This window comes from Chiloscyllium plagiosum, chromosome 24 (assembly GCF_004010195.1).
Source record: "Chiloscyllium plagiosum isolate BGI_BamShark_2017 chromosome 24, ASM401019v2, whole genome shotgun sequence".
Lineage (NCBI taxonomy): Eukaryota > Metazoa > Chordata > Chondrichthyes > Orectolobiformes > Hemiscylliidae > Chiloscyllium > Chiloscyllium plagiosum.
In genome coordinates, this window is record NC_057733.1 from 56,002,953 (window position 1) to 56,024,202 (window position 21,250).

The following is a 21,250-nucleotide window of genomic DNA, read 5'->3' on the forward strand; positions in this document are numbered from 1 at the left end:
ACTACATCTCCTGGCCTATTACCTTGTTGAATGAAGTGTTTGAAACTAATCAGTAGATTTGTGTAATTTTATGGAGGGAAATTACATTCTAGTGAAAATCTCCTTGGGTAAAATATAAAGTTTGCATGTTTTACTTATAAACAATATCCTGTGAGAGCAGGGAATGCTTCAATAACTACTGTAGGTTGAGGCAGTCTGTCGAGACTGGTGAACTTTAGCATGATGAGCCTTACGTTTATTCCTTCAAGGAGGTGGTGTGAGCCGCTGTCTTGATCTACTGTACTCTATGGTGGTCATTTGGAGAGGGAGTTAGGGATTTTGACTCAGGAACAATGAAAGAATAGCGAAACACTGTTAAAGATACCTTGGCAAGTTGCAGCATTGCCTCTTGAGAGTAGTATCTGTTGCCACAACAGTGTCTGTGTTGGAGGAGTGAAAACTTAAGATGATGAAACTGATAACTGATCTGCTTTGTCCTGGATCGTATCAGAAACTGCTGAAGATGCTCTCATTCCAGGCAGGCGGCATGAACTCCATTCGGGAATATTTCAACAGATTGCAAAATGAGTCGTTTGACACAATGTCCAGTCTCTGACCTATTCTTGTAGCTATTGTATTTCTATGGCTGCTCTAGTTCAGTTTCTGGTCAGTTGTAACCTCCAGGATGCTGATAGTGGCAGAGTCGGTCAAAAGGAGATGGTCAGATTGTCCTTTGTTGATGTTCATTGCATGACACTTTTGTGGCATGGATAATATTTACCACTTACCCCAAGCCTGGAATTGTCCAGATCTTGTTGCGTTTGAACATGGACTGGCTCAGTATCTGAGTGGTGGTGAATGGTGCTGAACATGGTGCAATCATCGGTGAACATCCTCATGTCAGACCTTATGACAGAGGGAAGGCCATTGATGAAGCAGCTGAAGATAGTTGGGCCTATGGCACTACCCTGAGGAACTCCTGCAGAGATGTCCTGGACCTGGGATGACTGACCTCCAACAACCATGACCATCTTCCTGTGTGCCAGGTATAACTCAGTGGAGAGATTTCCCCCAGATTTCCAACTACTCCAGTTTTGTTAGGGCCCCTTGCAGCCTTGATGTCAAGGGCAATTATTATCATCTCACTTCTGGAATTCAGCTCTTTTATTCCAATTTGGACCAAAATTGTAATGCCCTCAGATGTTGAATGGTCCTTGCAGAACCAAGCAAAGTGTCAGTGAATTTAAATGTTTTTCATGGAATGTGAAAAATGCTGGCCCAGCATTTATTGCCTATTCCTAGCTGCCCTCTAGTTGGTGGTCAGCTAGCTACTTTCTCGCTGTTGCAGTTCTTTGGGTTAAGTAGATGGATTTAATGCTTTTCGGGAGGGAGTTCTAGGATTTGAACCCAGCGACAGGGAAGGAATAGCAATTTTACTTCCATGACAGGGTGATGAGTGGCTTGGAGGGGAACTTACTGGTAGTGGTGTTCCCATGTATCTGCTGTTCTTGTCCTTCAAGATTGTTGTTTTAGAAGGTGCCATTGATGAAGACTTTGCAAATTACTCATTGCATTTTAAGTAGGCTGTGTTGTTGGGACAGAAAGTGTATGTGGTTGATAGTGCCAGTAAGACTGGCTGCTTTGTTCTGAATGATGTTTGACTTGTGATATTGGAGCTGTGCTCATTCAGGCAAGTGGACAGTCCCTGGGTTTCAAGGTTGTGAGAAGCTGGGTCAATTACCACACAATTACCTGCTTTTGACCACTCTTTTACCCATGTTATTTATGGGTCTAATTACCATTCTGGTCAATCTGGCCATCCTGCAGGGTGGTGATCTTGTGGATGGGGTGAATTCAGTGAGGGTAGAGCTGTTGTTGAAGTATCAGTGAAGATGTCAGCCATCTTGAGCACCTCTAATGGGCCCAGGTGGAGGCAATAGAAGGAATGTGTGTGTAAACATGTGCCCCCCTAGCCTCTTCGGGTACCACCACCACCACCACCAAACCTCGCCCCCATCCCCAGCTTCAGGGTGGAATAAAGTCATCATCAATCTCTGGAATGTGCTTTGCTGGAGATGTGGACTTGGTTCTTGATGAACATTGGCTGTGTCGAACAACACAGTCAAAGTTAATTTGCTCCTTTAAACTGAAAGTAACACTCCGTCTGTGTTGTGCCCATTGAATACTGCCACAATGTCGACAGCGCAGGATTAGATACACAGTAAAGCTTTCTCTGCTCTCTCTCAATTGAAAAACCAACGCCGTCTACTCTTTTAAACCAAAATTAAAACTCCATCGACACTGTTCCCATCAAACATACTCAGGAAAGGTGTAACTTGTGGTTAGATACGGAGTAAAGTTCCATTGATCTGAGGAATCCTCCCAAGGTTACTATTTGACTAGGTAACGCCCTGAGTTCATAAATGTTTCCAAGTGGCTTTGTGACTTTACTCTTTGAGAGTTGTAATTATACCCTGGTTGTACTGTGATACAGATACGTCATCTGTTAATCAGTTCTCTGTTTTCCAATGATAGTAAACTGATAGTGACTATCTGTGCTTCCCTTTTCACTGCTGCTTTTAGCATTTTGTGTTCCATAGCTGTTTTTAGTGGTTATGTTACTAGGCTAGTAATTTAGTGGCCTGGGTTAATCATCTAAAGAGATGAAATCTGAACTCCCCATACATTTGGTGAGCTGAACTTTAATTAAAAAGACAGTGCTGAAGAAACTTGCTACTTTTTTTCAGAAGAGTTGTTTCAGACTTGAAGCATTAACTCTGTTCCCATCCCCACAGATACTGCCAGACTCGCTGAATTTCTCCAGCACCTTTTTTGTTTTATTTCAGATTTCCAAAATCTGCGATACTTTATTTTTCTTTGAAGTTTGATTAAATTTAGAATAAATATCTAGTGTTAGGAATAGTGACCATGCAATGACCAAGCTGTTGTAGAAAGCTGCCTGGTTCACTAACATCCTTAACCAAACTAATGTTAATGTAATTCGACAGCAATGAGATTGACTTTTAATAATGCTCTTGAAATGGCTGACCTCAGCTACTTCCTTCAAGGCAATTATACAATGAATGTTGACCTTGCCTCAATTTCTGCATCTCCGATGAGTGTCACGCTTCACTGTGGTCATGAGGAAGTCACACTGCTATTCTCCTCAAAAGTTAACGATTTTATAAAAATCCAGAAAATTCCTAATTTACCTGACTTCAATCATGGTATCAATGAAATTGCCCATTTCCAGCTCCGTTAAAATATTCACCTTCATCTTGGTTCAGATCATTGCAGCTGAAACACCCGTTCACCTTGTCATTACTTCTGATTTTTAGTTCTGTTCAAAAGCATTACTGGCTGGTCTCTCACAACTTTACCTTTTGAGGGATCCAGAACTTTGTCGGTTTCATAATTCAGGGCAAGTTCTGGATTCCTGTCACCCCTATGCACACCAAGTGTCCTGTTCAAGCAGTGTGTGGATTTTAAAATTCTTATTCTTGCTTTCCGATCTCTCCATTCCTGTCCACATCTCTACAATCTTAAATCCCCTGAAATATTAGTTGTACTCTTTATTCTGTTTATCCTTTATTTTAATTCGTCCAATGCTGTTATGTCCTGAACTCTAGAATTCACTCTCTGCATATCTCGATCTTGCTTCCTAAACCCCACCATAAAAGTCCTCTTTCCAAACTCTGATCAGGCCTCATATCTCCAAACAGAGCTCAGTATTCCACTTAGTTTTGTAATGTGTGTGTGAAGCCTCACTGCATCATTTATTGTCTTAAAGGTGGTTTCTAGTTTGAGTTGTTGAGAAATCCATTTACAATCTGTCCTTTCAGATTCTGCGATGATGCAGAATTGCAGGACATTGAATGATCATTTTAAGTCACTCCTTTTTAATTAGATACCAATTACTTGGTGTGTATCCAGCTTCAAACAGCTAAAACTTTGAAAAGACCTATTGAGCTAGCGGAAATATTACACTTGTAATTTTTCCCATGACTTTAATTGAACTTGGAACTGGTTCTGTGGTTTTTTTGAAATGAAAATTGTGCAGTTTGATCTCCTGTGGACTAAAAAGTTAATAACCATTAACCAAAAGTTAATTTGAAAGAAATCAGGAATTGCGTGGCCTTGAGATCTTCAAATGTCTCTTTGTGGTACAATTGCTGTTAGTTGCTCTGAGTCACAGACTAAGTTTGAAGCTAAAATCTTGATCACATTGAACAGCACTGAGCCTGCAATTATAAATGTTTAATCTCGTCTCTGTTTTTCTTTAGACGTCTTGGAGTCGAACTTGGCAAAGCTGTGGTGTACCAGGAACCGAACCGGGGTAAGGGGCTCTGTTCTCTACTGTAAACGGTGAAGTGATGGTATCGGTATATTGATGTACTGTTCAGTGCTGTAAGCATGCATGACATCTATATATGTAGCCTGTAATTATCTAGCTTCCTTGTTTCTCCTCTGCAATTCCACCCCCACCACCAGCCTGTGAGAAATAGTAATTCTGTGATACAGACTGCAGGGACCATGTTAGCTCGGAATCTCCTACTGAATTTGTGGGCTGCCTGTGGTGTACGGGCTCTGGGGGCAGATCGAATTCATGGGGAGCACTTCATATTTACATAGTGCTTTCTTAACCCCATCAGAGGTCTTGAAAATAATTGCATCCCTTCAGTGGGGCCTGTTTGGGGGTGAAGAGTACTACCAAAATAGGGAGGGTGAAGTGGTGGGGGACAGGGGTTGCAATTGTGAACGTGGGTGCCTGTTTGCGCACCATCTCTGCTCCTATGCACCTTTTGGAAAGCCCAGAATTGCCCTGACTGGATGCTTTCAGATAAACCAGGTGACTCAGTGGTTAGCACTGCTGCTCCACCAGTTCAATTCCAGCCTCAGGTGACTGTACAATCTCCACACAGACATTCTCCTTGTGTCTGTGTGGGTTTCATTTGGTTCTTCCGGTTCTTCTCTCTCTCTCTCTCTCTCTCTCTCTCTCTCTCTCTCTCTCTCTTCCCTCCCCGCCCCCCCCAGTCCAAAGATGTTTGGATTAGGTGGATTAGCCTCAGCAAATGCAGGTTTGCAGGATGGGAGTGGGGAGGTGGGTCTAGGTTGGGAAGCTGTACTGAGGGTCAGTGTGGATTTGATGGGCTGAATGGCCTGCTTCCCCACTGTAGGGATTCTCTGATTCTAAATAGATAACTATCTGCTTACACGAAGCAATGATCCTGAGGGCACGCACAAAGCAACATGTTGCAAATGCTGCAAATCTGAAATATAAGTAGAATATTTGAAAAAAGTCCATAGTTAGGCATCATTCATGGGGCGCCTGGGAAACTTCAGCTTCTGATGATATATCATCCGAACTGAGGATTTCTGATGAAAACTCATCTTGGCTTGAAACATTTGGCTCTGGTTCTCCAGAAAAAGTCTGACCTGAGTATTTTCAGCACCTTTTTATTACATCAGAATTAAGACCCTTTGCTGTTGCTCCTTCCCCATCTCTGAAATGACCAATACTAATGAGAAACTTGTTGACTTTCTAACTGACAAGTTACCAAAGTGCAGCCATTTCTGTTGGTATCCGAATTGGACAGTAATGAATTGGGAAAGAGCACACTTCCTGATACTGGGTCTGTAACATGTGAATACACTTACCTGTTCACTTTGGGAACAGACTGGGCTAAGGATGGAGCTCACTGTGCTGCTTGTATGTCAAACACTTCCAGTGAATCAGAGCAGGAACTTTGTCAAATGTCTGAGTTTGTGTGTAGGTTCACATTGTGAATGCAGGATATGAACCTTGAATTCCGATTAATACCAATGCCAAGGGAGTGCTGTGCTATAGGGGCTAAATGCTGAGGGAGCACCACACCATGACAAAGGGGAGGTTGGTGGCCAAGACTAAAGGAGCACCATGTCACGGGGGCTCAATGCTGAGGGAGCACTGTTCTCCAATCAGAAGTTAGACATAGGCCTGTTCTCGTGGACATGGTGTGCTGTATAGTATAATGCAGACTCCCTGGCTAAGATGTTTCCTCAAATTTGACCTTGTGGTGTTTTGGTTTGTTTTTTTTTAACTTTCTGCTCTTCCTGTCTGCACTTCCTCAGCTTTCCTGGAAGCTGATTTCAATCTTGTAGCTATTGTGCTAATCATGCAGGATTCTACTCCAGGCTGGCTATGCTGAAAATAACACTGGCATATTTGTCAATGATTGGACTAAATGAATTACTGCTCTAAGTGACAGTGAGATCGATGTCTCATCATGTATTCTTGGATGCACCATTCTGAGTTGCTTCACTGTATCTCTGCTGAGTATTCATGACCTGGAATCATAGAGACAATCATGTGGACTGCAGCTGACCACCACCTCCTCAAGGGCAACTAGTCACTGGCAATAAATGTTGGCCAACCAGTGGTGCCTATGTCCCATGAGTGAATGGGAACAAAATAAGGAAAACAAAACAAATATTGAAAAAAAAACCTGGAAATATGAATTTTAAAAAATCTGCTGAAATAGAGTTCTGGTGTCACTTCTGGAAAGAGAACAGTTAACTTGAAAAATTAAATAGCAAAGACCATTCAACCCAATGTGCCTGTGTGGGCTGTTTTAAAAGAGCTCTCCAGTTGATACCAGCCCCTTTTGGCTTTCCCAAGAAACCTGCACACCTTTCCCCTTGTGTCATTTCTAATTTGCTTTCCAAAGTTACTCATTGATAAGCTCCCATTGGTCTTTAAGGGAGCATGTTCCAAATTATAAATCATATCTTCAAAAAGAAACAGTTTCCCCGTCACTGTTGGTTTTAATTTTGAGCATGTTACCTTTGGGAAACAATCCCCTTTTGGTTTACAGACCCAAACCGTTTATGATTCTAAAATACACATTGAACCCATTCATAAGGAAGCACAGACAAGAACAGAAAGTAACAAAATAAGAGCAAACCAAAATGCCACAAACTTAATTTGAAGCAACAAAAATAATGATCCATATTCTTCAAATTCTGCATGTAACTGAAATCCCTTACCTTTGGTATGTTTCCTGTAAATCTCCACTGAACTGCTGTGAACCTTTTCTGAGGTTTCAACTGGGGTTTTATAAAACTTGCCTGTGGCCTCCTTGCTATGTACTTGATGCTTCTATTATGTGAGCATCTCTCATACGTTTTCACAACTTTCTTTCAAGCGTTTCAGGACATACACCACCAGGTCGATCTTTCTTTCTATATCCCATTGGAGACAGTTGAATGAATTTGAGCTCAGCCTTAGTACACAAAGTGTGAGGATAGAGAGAATGATGCAATTGAGTATATCTATGTATTTCCCCGATTGGGCTGTTATCTCTGAAATAGTTTGTATGTAGGCTTATAGTATTGAACTTCAGTTACATTGATCAAAAGAACATAGAACAACACAGCGCAGAACAGACCCTTCGGCTTGTGAATTAATCTAAGCCCATCTAACCTACACTATCCCATATCATCCATGTGCTTATCCAAGGATTGTTTAAATCTCCCTAATGTTGCTGAGTTAACCACATTGGCAGGTAGGGCATTCCACGCCCTTACCACTGAGTAAAGAATCTATCACCCCTTACTTTGCAGTTATGCCCCCTCGTACAAGCTGACGACATCATCCTAGGAAAAAGACTTTCACTGCCTACCCTATCTAATCCTCTGATCATCTTGTATGTCTCTATCAAATCTCCTCTTAGCAGCCGCCTTTCCAATGAGAACAGACCCAAGTCTCTCAGCCTTTCCTCATAAGACCTTCCCTCCTGAACAGGCAACATCCTGGTAAATCTCCTCTGCACCTTTTCCAATGCTTCCATGTGCTTCCTGTAATGGGGCGAACAGAATTGTACACAATATTCCAAGTGTGGCCATACCAACGTTTTGTATAGTTACAGCATGACTTTGCGGCTCTGGAACTCAATCTCTCTACCAATGAAACCTAACACGCCGTATGCCTCCTTACCCGCACTATCCACCTGGGTGACAACTTTCAGGGATCTATGTACATGGACTCCAAGGTCCCTCTGCACATCCACACTACCGAGGATCTTTCCACTGACCCACTACTCTGCCTTCCTGTTATTCTTCTCAAAGTGCATCACCTCATATCTAGCTGCATTGAACGCCATTTGCCACCTCTCAGTCCAATTCTGCAGTTTATCCAAGTCCCCCTGCAACCTGTAACATTCTTCCACTGTCCACTACTCCACCGATTTTAGTGTCATCTGCAAATTTACTAACCTGTCCACCTATGCCTGAGCCTAAGTCATTTATGTAAATGACAAACAGCAGTGGTCCCAAAACAGATCCTTGTGCCACACCACTAGTAACCGGACTCCAGGCTGAATACTTTCCATCAACCACCTGCTGCCTAATAGAAAACCAGTTTTTAATCCGAACTGCTAAATCACCCTCAATCTCACGCCTCTGCATCAACAGCCCACCAAGTGGAACCTTATGAAAGGCTTTACTGAAGTCCATGTATACCACGTTAACCGCCCTACCCTCATCTACATACTTGGTCACCTTCTCAAAATCACTCAGTGAGGTTTGTGAGACATGACCTGCCCTTGATGAAAAGGTCTCTTATTTCTCTGTATGTCGCATTGTCTTGCAGAAACCCGTGTAGAGATAAAAGAATCGGTTCGTGGACAGGATATTTTCATCATACAGACCATCTCCAGGTCAGTGTCGGGTGCCTGAGTAATCAGCGTTGTTCTCTGTGATGGAGACTGTCACTGGAGAGGGATGAGGTGGGCACTCAGCAGGTGATGCAATCCTTCTGTTGTATTTCACAATGTGATTGCAGCGGGTGGTTGGATACACGTTAGTCAGTGTGAGGAAAGCAGGAGCCCCGTGTCACTTGCTGTTCTGTATTATAGAAACAAGCAAGCTTTGGCAACGCAATGTTTCCTCATTCTGTATTACACAAGGAATTGATTGTTCTGTTTGCTTCCTTATTTTGCAAATTACTCAGGCTGCTCAGTGCACTTGCTTTTGTAGTGTTGTAATGGTCTGAGTTTGTCCAGAGGCCCCTCTGTGGATAGTGGCTGGAGTAAGGGGGTGTTGGAGGAATAGCTTTATCAGTTTGGTTTTCTCATTGCCATAGAGCATAGAGTACAAGAGCAAGGAGGTGACATTGAACTTGTACAAGGCTCTTTGTAAGACCTCAGCTCGAGTATTATGTACAATTGTGGACAGCACATCAGAGACGGTACAAATTCATAACAGTGGTTCAAGGGATGAGAAACCTTTTAGTTACAAGGACAGATTGAGGAAGTTGAAGAGAGATATGATAGAGATTTTCAATATCATGAGTGAGCTGAACAGAATGGATAAGGAGAAGCTGTTCTGCTCACAAAAGGAAAAAAAGAGAAGGCATAGATTTGGAGTGATGTAATCCTATGAGATAGGAGAAGGAGTAGGCCATTTGGCCCTTTTGAGCCTGTTTGCCCCATTCAATGTGACCATGGCTGATCATCGAGCTCAGTATCCAAATCCCAACTCCAAACCATCAGAAGCAGGTGGTAACTTTCCCCGTTCACTCCGTGTGCCCCGTTAAATTCCTGTGTGCCCCGTTCACCTTCCGTGTGCCCCGTTCACTGGGGACTGAATAGGCCGAGAAGCTCCTAATCTATTGATTTTTGAAAGGGGTGCAAATATGTGGTTCATGCTCTCCTTATCATTTCCCTGCTCGGACTACAAATCTTTGCATTCCCAATCGCTGGAGAATTGGTGAATTGGTAAACTGGAGAACTTTTTACAAATCTACCAGTTAGAGGCTACTCTTATTTGTTTGCATGTTGAACTGATTTTATAATCCGTTTTACACTGAAAGGAACAAGAGTTTTTGGGCAGCTTCAAAGGAGCTTACTTCCACGCGGTGGCAGAGCCGAAGGCAGTTTAAAATCCAGCAGTGAGATTGAGAGTTTCCATAGGGGATGGACTAAACCGCTTCCCTAGATTCCGAATCCAGCAAAGGAGGGTGGAATATAAAAACTGACAGTAAATGCTGCTTTAAATATATAGAAAAGAAGAGAGGGGTCAAAAAGTGCACAAAGGCCCCTTCAAAAATTAATCTGAGACAGTTTTGAGGAACAAGGAAATGGTAGAGGAGTTTGACAGATATTTTGCATCAGTCTTTACAGTGGAAGATGCTTTGAACATTCTATTAATACTGGAGTTGAAAGGTGTGGTGCTGGAAAAACGCAACTGGCCAGGCAGCATCCGAGGAGCAGGAGAATCGAGTGAGAGGACGGAGAGGGAGTGGGGGCGGAGAGGTCGGGAAGAAGATTGCAGGTCAAGAGGGCGGTGCTGAATCCGGGGATTGGGACTGAGGTAAGGTGGGGGCAGGGGAAATGAGGAAGCTCATTCAATTGATGTATGACTCAATTTATTAAGGATTTTTCTGGGAAGTCTCAACCAGAGTGGATAGAGGGGAACCAATAGATATGTTGTATTTGGACCTCCAGAAAGTATTCACCAAGGTACCCCTCAACATATTAAGTTACAAAATGAGAACCTGCGGTGTTGAAGCTAATGGATTGGCATGGGCAGAGAATTAGCCAATGGGCAGGAAACATTGAGAATAAGGAGTTCATTTTCCGTTTTGGAGACCTGTAATCAGTGGGTTCCATGGGGTTCACTGCTTGGATCACAACTCTTTACAGAATTTATAAATGACTTTGAAAAGGAAGTGAATGTACTGTAGCTAAATTTGAAGATGACACAAAAGCAGGTGGAAAGGCAACTTGAGATGGATGCAGACTGTGTCTGTAAATAGTGATTGGTAAAGGGGGCAAAACATTGGCAATGGAGTGTAACGTGGGGAAAATGTTCATTTTGGAAGGAAGGAACGATAAAAGAACAGTATTTAAATGGAAGAAAGTTGCAGAAAGCTGCCTAGCAAAGGGATTTGGGTGGAACTTGTGCCTGAAACACGGAAAGCTAGCACCCAGGTAATCAGGAAGGCGAGTGGAATGTTGGTCCTTATTTCATGGGGATTGGAGTATCAGAGTAGGGAAGTCTTACTGCAAGTGTACAAGGTGCTGGGGAGACCCCACCTGGAGTACTGTCAGCAGGGTTGGTTCACCTATTAAAAGAGCCCCTTCTCCTCATCTTGCACTGCAGTTCAGAGAAGGTTCGCCAGGTAAGGAGGGATTCTTATGACAAAGGCTAAACAGGTTGATTGTATTTAAAGTTTACAAGAATGAGGGGTGATCTCATTGAGAAATATAGGATTATTGAGGGGCTTGACCGGGTCAACGCTGACAGGCTGTTTTCCTCTCGGGGAGAATCTAGGATCAGAGCATACTCTCGGAATAAAGGGACATCAATTTAAGACTGAGATAAGGATGAATTTCTTCTGAGGGTTAAGTCTTTGGAATTCCACGACGAGCTGTAGGGGCAGAGTCCTTTTGTATATTTAAGGCTGAGATAGATGGATTCTTGATAAGTTGGAGAATCAAGGGTTACAGAGAAGAACGTGAACATGAGGAATGTCTGATCTTTATTGGTGGAGCAGGCTCAAGGGGCAGAACAGCCACCTTCTGTTCCTACTGCCTTTCGGGGTGTATCTTTACCTTTTTGGAAATGAATGGTTAAGTGGGATTGTGACACTGGCTGTGCTGGTAATGTTGAGTCAACGCGAAAAGACTTTGAGCAGGCTTAACATGTCATTCTTTTGCAGAGATGTTAATACGGCTGTAATGGAACTGCTGGTCATGGCCTATGCCTGCAAAACATCATGTGCCCGGAACATCATTGGTGTAATTCCGTACTTCCCCTACAGCAAGCAGTGCAAGATGAGGAAAAGGGGCTCGATTGTGTGTAAACTACTTGCATGCATGCTAGCTAAAGCAGGTGAGCAATATAGGGGAGGAGCAGAGTTTGTGTGGCTCTTGGTATGTTACTACTTACCGTGAATAGTAACTGATGTTCAATTGGCAAAGTTATAAATTCCTTGAAGTGATGATAACAATAGAGGTGGGACTGATAGTGACTCCTGGAAACATGCTCTTGCCTTTCTCTCTCCATCTGTTTTCATTAAATGTATTTGTGATTATCTCCTCGTTCACCACAAGGAAAAGCCAGTGCTAGCTCAAAGGGTCTGCCTGATAGCCGAGGGCTTGGGTCATGTTGAAGCGGGTTCAGTATTTAAGAATTTCTTCAGCAAGTGTTGGAGAAACTCAGCAGGTCTGACAGCACTTGTATAGTGAAAAACAGAGTTAATGTTTTGAGTCTAGTGATCCTTTGTCAGAACTCCAAAATGAAGAGTCACTGGATTCAACATTAATTCTGCTGAGTTTCTCTTCATGGTTTTTGTTTCAGATTTCCAGCATTCACAATTTTGTTTTTATTTCCGTATCGGAGACTGTTAATTTGTTTACTGGCAGGTTTGGACAGTCAGCATGGATTTAGGAAAGGGAAATCACACTTGACAAATCTCTGGCATTCTTCGAGGATGTAACTAATAGAGCTGATGATAGGAAGCTGGTGGATTTGTTTTGTTTGGATTTCAGAGGGCTTTTGACAATCTCCATGAGAGATTCTAGTGTTAAATTTAAACTAGAGACCCAGACAGACACCCAGCAACTATGGCAAGGACTGAATGACATCACAGGTTCTGAAAAGAGACAGTGCAAGATAGCAGATGATGACACATCCTTCCCAGATAGTCTCACTGCCTTCTATGCTCACTTTGAGCAGAATTTCGGCGGAGAGGTAACCTGATGAACCAATCTTAACAGTAATTGCATCAGAGATCAGATCAGTTTTCCTTCATGTGAATCTAAGGAAAGCGATGGGACCAGACGGAGTACCAGGCCGTGCACTCAGACCATGCACAGAACAACTGGCAGAGGTCTTCTCGGACATTTTTAGCCTCTCCCTGCAGCAGGCCACTGTCCCTGCCTGTTTCAAGAGGGCCAACACCATCCCTGTGCCTAAGAGGCTCATGCAGCATGTCTCAATGACTACCGCCCAGTGACCCTAACGTCGGTGGGCATGAAGTGCTTTGAAAGGCTGGTCATGGCATTAATCAACACCAGCCTCCCCACTACTCTTGACCCACTGCAATTTGCGTATCAGGCCAACAGATCCACATCAGATGCCATATCACTTGCCCTTCATTCCTCCCTAGAACATCTTGACACCAAGAACAGCTACATAAGAATCCTACTCATTGACTACAGTTCAGCCTTCAACACTATCAATCCCTCGAGACTGATTACTAAACTTAGTTATCTCGGACTAAGCCCCACTCTCTGCAACTGGATCCTCAGTTTCCTGACCCACAGTCCACAGTCAGTGAAGACTGGGGACAATATTTCATCCTCACTGACACTCAACACTGGAGCCCCCCAAGGGAGCGTACTCAGCCCCCTACAGTACTCACTGTATACCCATCAAATACCCGACTAATGACATTTGCAAGTTCGCTAATGACACCACCATAGTCGGTCAAATCTCCAGATGGTGATGAAACAAACTACAGACGGGAGATGGAAGACCTGGAAAAATGGTGCACTGAGAACAACCTAGCTCTCAATGCTGGCTAAACCAAGGAACTCATTATTGACTTTAAACTTATTTAAACTTATGTTACTTATGCCCCCTGACACATTAACAGCACAGAGGTCGAACGGATGGAGAGTGTCCAGCTCCTGGGAGTGGTCATCCACAACAAGCTTTCTTGGACTCTTCATGTGGACACACTGGTTACAAAGGCCAGTGAGGAAATTTGGCATGATGGCAAATACCCTTACCAACTTTTATAGGTGCGCTATTGAGAGCATTCTGTCTGGATGTATCAGTACCAGGTACAGCAACTGTACCACTCAAGATCAGAGACGGTTACAGAGAGTGGTGAACTCGGCCCGGACAATCACAAAGGCCAACCTCCCATCTATAGAATCCATCTACTAGGCCCGCTGTCAAGGAAAGGCCGCCAGCATTCTCAAAGATCCATCCCACCCTGGCAATGCTTTTCTACAACCTCTACCATCGGGGAGAAGGTACAGAAACCTGAACGCACCTCCGCACCCACACACACACACACACCAGCCGGTTTCGAGACAGTTTCTACCCTACTGTTGTTAGAATACTGAATGGACTCTCAAACTCTTAGCATTTGCCTGTACCTGTGATTTTGTACTTTGCTGTGTTTCCCTATTATTTACTATCTATGCTACTTCACTATGTGATCTGCCTGTATTGCTCACAAGGCAAAGCTTTTCACTGTGCCTTGGTACACGTGACAATAAATTCAGTTCAATTCAATAAATGAAAGCACGTGGGGCTTTGGAGTAGTATAATGCGATGGATAGAGAATTGGCTGGCAGACACAAAACATATGGATCTTTTTCCGAATGGTAGGTAGTGATTAATAGGATTCTGTAGAGATCTGTGCTCTGTCCTCACTAATTACGGTATATATTACTAATTTAGATGAGGGAACTAAATGTAATATCTCCAAGATGCGACATAATGTGAATAAATGTTAGGTTATTCACTTTGGGATCAAAAACAGCAAAGCAGATTATTATTTGGTGTTAAATTGCGAGAGGAGAATGAGCCGTGAGACCTGGGGGTCCTTGTACACCAGTCACTGAAGGTCAGTATGCAGTTGCAGCAGGCAGTTAAGAAAGTAAATGGCTTTTGTAGCGAGAGGATTTGAATATAGGAGCAGGGATGTCTCGCTGCAATTATGCAGGGCCTGGTGAGACCACACCTGGAGTACTGTGTGCAGTATTGGCCTCCTTATCTGGGGAAGGATGCTCCTACTGAGGTAGTGCAGCAAAGTTTACTGGACTGATCCTTCACTTGGCAGGACTGACGTGAGGACAGGTTAAATCAGTTACCATTATGTTCACTGGAGTTCAGAAGAATGAAAACGGATCTCTATGAAACCTGTAAAAGTCTAACAAGACCTGACAGAGTAGATGCAGGAAGGATGTTTCCAATATCTGGAGTGTCTAGAACCAAGAGTCACAGTCTAAGGATATGAGGTAGGTCATTTAGAATTGAGATGAGGAGAAATCTCTTCACCTAAGAAGTGGTGAACCTCTGAAATTTGCTACAAAGGAAAGTAGTCAAGACCAAAACATTGTATGGTTTCGAAGAGGGGTTGGATATAAAGCTTTGCTGAAGCGAAGCTGTAGGAACAAGGGACTGAGATGATCAGCCATGATTGTATTGAATAAAGGAGCAGGCTTGAAGGGCTGAACAACCTAGCTCTCCTGTTTTCTCTGTCCGTTTCTGGCCTTGGTTTGGAATCTGTTTGAGTGTTTGATGAGACTTGTGTACTGTGTCCTCAGGTTTAACCCACATCATCACCATGGACTTGCATCAGAAGGAAATCCAGGGCTTCTTCAACATTCCTGTTGACAATCTTCGAGCATCACCGTTCCTCCTGCAGTACATCCAGGATGAGGTGAGATTGTGGAATCTTGTCAACTGGTGGGAATCCCGGGGCTTCCCAGGGAGGTTCTCCAAGTAGTTTCAGAGATGCTAATAAGCTGTTTCAGTGTTGATTAGACATGAAATAATTTGGTGTTTACAACATAACCATTTTCCTAATTGTGTCTTCATCTTTACAAGGGAAACTCAGGAGTAACCTAACTGTCCCACTGTCTCTCACCATTAGTCTCATAGAGATGTATAGCATAGAATCAGACCCTTTGGTCCAACCCGTCCATGCCGACCAGATATCCCAACCCAATCTAGTCCCACCTGCCAGCACCCGGTCCATATCCCTCCAAACCCTTCCTATTCATATACCCATCAAAATGCCTCTTAAATGTTGCAATTGTACCAGCCTCCACCACTTCCTCTGGCAGCTCATTCCATACGCGTACCACCCTGTGTGTGAAAAAGTTGCTCCTTCGGTCTCTTTTATATCTTTTCCCCTCTCAACCTATGCCCTCTAGTTCTGGACTCTCCGACTCATCCTCTTTTACTTTTTAAAAATATTCAGCTAGATCTCTTAACCACTTTACGGGAACCTAACTAGGAGCAGGAGTAGGCTGTCTGGCCCTTTGAGCCAATCCCCATTCAGTAAGACCATGCCTGATCTTTTCGTGGGCTCAGCTCCACTCACCTGCCCTCTCACCATAATTCTTAATTCCTTTACAGTTCATAAAATTATCTATCTTAGCTTTGAAAATGTTTACTGAGGAACCATTTCTCTGGGCAGGGAATTCCATCGATTCCTAACCCTCTGAGCGAAGAGGTTCCTTCTCGACTCAGTCCGAAATCTGCTCCCCCTAATTTTGAGGCTATGCTCTCTTGCCCTTATACTTCCACCTGGCAGTGGAGACATCCTCTCTACTTCTATCCTATCTATTCACTTCATAATTTTATATGTTTCTATAAGACTTACCCCTCATTCTTCTAAATTCCAATGAATATAATCCCAGGCGCCCCTCAACTCTGGAATCAACCCAGTGAACCACCTCTGCACCCCCTCCAGTGCCAGTACATCCTTTCTCAAGTAAGGAGGCCAAAACTACATGCAGTACTCCAGGTGTGGCCTCACCAGTGCCCTGTATAGCTGCAACATAACCTCCCTGTTATTAAACTCAATCCCTTTAGCAATGAAGGACAAAATTCCATTTTTTTCTTTATTACCTGTTGCACCTGCAGACCAACCTCCTGTGATTAATGTGCAAGGATACCCAGGACAGTCTGCACAGCAGCATGCTGCAATTTTTTACTGTTCAAGTAATAGTCCTTTTTACTGTTACTCCTACCAAAATGGATGGCTTCACATTTATTAACATTGTACTCCATCTGGCAGACCTTTGCCCACTCACTTAAACTATCTATGTCCCTTTGCAAAGTTTCACAGTCCTCTGCACACTTTGCACTATCACTCATCTCAATGTCATCCGCAAGCTTTGACACACTACACATGGTTCCCAACTCCAAATCATCGATGTAAACTGTGAATAATTGTGGTCTGAGGCATACCACCAGCTAGAAAAGCACACGTATCCCCACTCTTTGCTTCCTATTAGTTAACCAATCCTCTGTCCATGCTAATATTTTACCCATAACGCCTTGCATCTTTATCTTATGCAGCAGCCTCTTGTGCGGAACCTTGTCAAATGCCTTTTGGAAATCTAGATACACCACATTGACCGGTTCCCTGTTGTCCACTGTTTGTAATGTCTTCATAGAGTTCCTAAAGATTTGTTTAGCGTTACCTGCCCTTCGTGAGCCCATGCTGTGTCTGCCCAAGGGGACGATTTCTATTGAGATGTCTTGCTATTTCTTCCTTTGATAATCGTGCAGTGTGGAGGGCATAGGGATGTTGAATGATCTTCACTTGGTTAGAACTAATCTCTAGGACCCGAATGGACAGCATTTGAGCGGCTTGTTACTAACTGAACGATAGTTAGAGGAGAATGTGAGAGTCCTCTTGGCCCATCAAGCCTGCTCTGATATTGAACAAGGTCGTAGCTCACCCACTTGTGGCCTTCACTTCATTTTCCTGCCAGGGTTTGCTTCTTCTCTGTCCATTTGTCTGTGCCTGGTTATCCAGTGAAAGGAAGTGGGTGGGGTGACCAGCAGTGGACTTAATACCTTCCAGAACTATTGGACCCTCCGGATACAGTGTGTCTAACAGACACTGAGAAACACATTCTGATTTAGTTAGACAGCTTCCCATCTCCCATTCCATTGTTTTGGACTTTGTTGCTGATTTTGGTTTACTTTAAATTGATTGGATTATATATTGAGTGAACAAAACAGCAAAGAAGAAGCTCCTTCAGGTCGCTATACAGAGGCTGTAAGTTCTCCCAGTGACTGTATAAAAAGCCCATGGACTGTTCTCAGCCCCTGCCCAGTGCTCTCTCCCTTCACATTGGTGAGGGTGCTAACTGGGTGACAGGTTCCCATCCCTGATGAACGCGAGTGAATCCTTTGGTGATTTAACAACAATCTGATAGCTTTTATGGTCACTATTCCTTATTGCCAAACCCACTAATTACTACATTAATGCCCCTTGATTTCACAAGCTGCTTTCAGTTTAATCTTTTTCTCTCATTTTAAAAAAATTTTTAGGTCAATTCTAACGTGTTTTATAAATTGGGGACGTGCAGTTAAGAGACAGACCAAACATCTCACCAGGATCTGAGAGATGTTTCATTTAATGTAAAATGAGTAGCGTTAGATTTTAGAACATGGAAGAGGGATGCACCATTCACAGTGAGGAGAAACTGTACACAATCTGTGTGGTCTGGGCTTCAGGTTAACGTGTGACTTTTTGAAACTAAACCAATGTCACATTGAAAAGAAACTGTGGATATTTGGGGACTGTGGGAAGGGTTTCAATTACTCATCCAATCTGTAAATACATTGGCAAAATCACATCAGGGAGAAACCGTTCCCCTGCTCCAAGTGAGGGAAGGCCTTCATAAAGTCCCCTCACCTCCTGGCTCAGCAGTGTCTTCACTCTGTTCCCCTGCCCTGTGTGCGACAAGGAATCCCCCATTCTCACATTCCAACACACACTCTTTTCATCCCTGTCACTCCCCCAAGCCAACTCAGATATTATTACTTGTTCTGTCTTCATCTCTGTGTTTCCTGAACAATTATCCTGCAGTCCCTTTCTAGTGCAGCTTTCTACAGTTTTCACCATTTAAATGATATGCTGTTCTTTTATTATCTCTACTACAATAAACAATTTTATATTTTCCCACATTATGCTCCATGTGAACTTATTGCCCACTCACCTTCTCATTATCTCTCTGTAAACTGTTTGTGACTTTCTCAGATGGAGGATCTGAGCTATAGGGAGAGGCTGAACAGGCTGGGCCTGTTTTCCCTGGAGAGTCGGAGGCTGAGGGGTGACCTTATAGAGGTTTATGAAATCATGAGGGGCATTGATAGGAGTCTTTTCCCTGGGGTGTTGGAGTCCAGAACTATAGGGCATAGGTTTAGGGTGAGGTTGGAAAGATATAAAAGAAACCTAAGGGGCAACCTTTTCATGCAGAGAGTGGTAGGTGTATGGAATGAGTTGCCAAAGGAAGTGGTGGAGCTGAAAATGTGATGCTGGAAAAGCGCAGCAGGTCAGGCAGCATCCAAGGAGCAGGAGAATCGACGTTTCGGGCATAAGCCCTTCTTCAGGGCTCATGCCCGAAACGTCGATTCTCCTGCTCATTGGATGCTGCCTGACCTGCTGCGCTTTTCCAGCAACACATTTTCAGCTCTGATCTCCAGCATCTGCAGTCCTCACTTTCTCCTAAAGGAAATGGTGGAGGTTGGTACAATTGCAACATTTAAGAGGCATTTGGATGGGTATATGAATAGGAAGGGTTTGGAGGGATATGGGACGGCTGCTGGCAGGTGGGACTAGATTGGGTTGGGATATCTGGTCGGCATGGACGGGTTGGACCGAAGAGTCTGTTTCCATGCTGTACATCTCTATGACTCTCTGACTCAAGCACCTTCCCCACTACAGAGGTTAAGCTAGCCAGTCTATAATTCCCCATCTTTTTTGTCCACCTCCCTTTTTAAACTGTGGCGCCATTTTTGCTGTTTTCCAATCTGCTGGAACTGCCCCAGGGCCAGGAAACTTGTCCACCCTTGGCTTCATTAGTTTGCCCAATGCCACCTCCTTCGTGGTGGTTGTTTCTAGGTCCTCACCTGCCTTTGTCTCTTTGTCAAGCACTGGCATGAAGGGAATAGAAACATAACTTTGCAGTTGTTGTGGGGATGTCCCCCGAGCTGGGAATTTGGTTTGCAGATGTTTTGTTCCCTTGGACACCCTCAGTGTTGAGGAGCCTCCTGTGGAGTGGTGCTTATGTCTCTTCTGGAATATGTTTGGTTTTGTTCCCACAGCTTCCAGTTGCCAGTTCCGCTTGTTTGTTGCAGTGGTCTGGATGTTGGGTCTAGGTCAACGTGATTATTGATGGAGTCTGTGGATGAGTGCCATGGTTCTAGGAATTTTCTGGCTGTCCTCTGTTTGGCTTGTCCTATTATTGTTGTGTTGTCCCAGTTGAATTGTGGTCCTTGTCATCAGTGTGTATAGATAGTAGGGACAGCTGGTCGTGGGGTTTCTTGGCTAGTTGGTGTTCATGAATGTGGATAGCTAGTTGTCTGCCAGTTTGTCCTTTATAGTGTTTCGTGCAGTCTCTGCAGTGTTTGTCCTGCACATAATGGGTACAGGGTCTTTTGTTCTGGTTGTTAAAGTACCTATTTGGGATGGCTGAGGGAATCCCCGATGGACTCGACCTGTAGCCTCTCTTGGTTTGTCCCAGAGATCATACTCTGGTAGTCTGCAATATAAAACTCTTAACAGACAATTCAGTTTAAATTATTACCTTTTATTTACCAATGGAATCAATGTTACACTATAACATAGATACCTAAAAGCCAGGCTTGAGCTAAGGTTCTAAAACCTTTAGCATAGTAGCAGCACCAGCTCTTGCCCCTAAGAGCTCTCTCGGCTCCTCCCCTTATTGCTGCAAACAAGCTGTCTTTATACAGAAATTAGTATTAAACTGACAGAAAAAGCCACATGTCCTTAATCAGAGAAGCAGCAATAAAATGGCAAAAGTTTGCAGAGAAAGAGAAACTCTGACAGGTCTGTGTACACTTGACTAATTAAGCTACATGCACATCAAAGTGGGAAACTTTGATCCAGCCATGATCCAAATGGTCGATTGCTTTGGCTAGATAACCTTCCCTTTTAACGGTACAGCATTGGATGATGTGGAGTCTGTGTGGGTGGAATTGAGGAACCACAAAGGCAAAAAAACCATAGTGGGAGTTATGTACAGACCTCCTAACAGTGGTCAGGACCAGGGGCGCAACATGTACCAGGAAATAGAGAAGGCATGTCAGAAAGGCAAGGTCACGGTGATCATGGGAGACTTCAATATGCAGGTGGACTGGGTAAATAATGTTGCCAGTGGATCCAAAGAAAGGGAATTCGTGGAATGCTTACAGGATGGCTTTTTGGAACAGCTTGTCATGGAGCCCACAAGGGAGCAGGCTATTCTGGACCTAGTGCTACGTAATGAACCAGACTTTATAAAAAATCCTAAAGTAAGGGAACACTTAGGAAGCAGCAATCATAATATGATAGAGTTCAGTCTGCAGTTTGAAAGAGAAAAGGCAAAATCGGATGTAATGGTGTTACAGTTAAACAAAGGTAATTATGAGGGCATGAGAGAGGAACTGACAAAAATAGACTGGAAGCAGAGCCTAGCAGGGAAGACAATAGAGCAAAAATGGCAGGAGTTTGTGGGTA

At 43.6% G+C, this 21,250-nt stretch overlaps 1 protein-coding gene across 2 annotated transcripts in view; it reads left to right on the forward strand.

The window, feature by feature from the left end:
• Positions 1-4,186: 4,186 nt before the first annotated feature.
• LOC122562330 (phosphoribosyl pyrophosphate synthase-associated protein 1) overlaps positions 4,187-21,250 on the forward strand; it is a 53,953-nt gene continuing 36,889 nt past the window's right edge. For both annotated transcript variants that reach the window (XM_043715204.1, XM_043715205.1), the window contains exons 1-4: positions 4,187-4,315; positions 8,609-8,675; positions 11,681-11,853; positions 15,309-15,424. In XM_043715204.1, the coding sequence (XP_043571139.1) occupies positions 11,700-11,853; positions 15,309-15,424 (270 nt within the window). In that variant the 5' untranslated portion in view covers positions 4,187-4,315; positions 8,609-8,675; positions 11,681-11,699. The remainder of the gene's footprint in view (positions 4,316-8,608; positions 8,676-11,680; positions 11,854-15,308; positions 15,425-21,250) is intronic.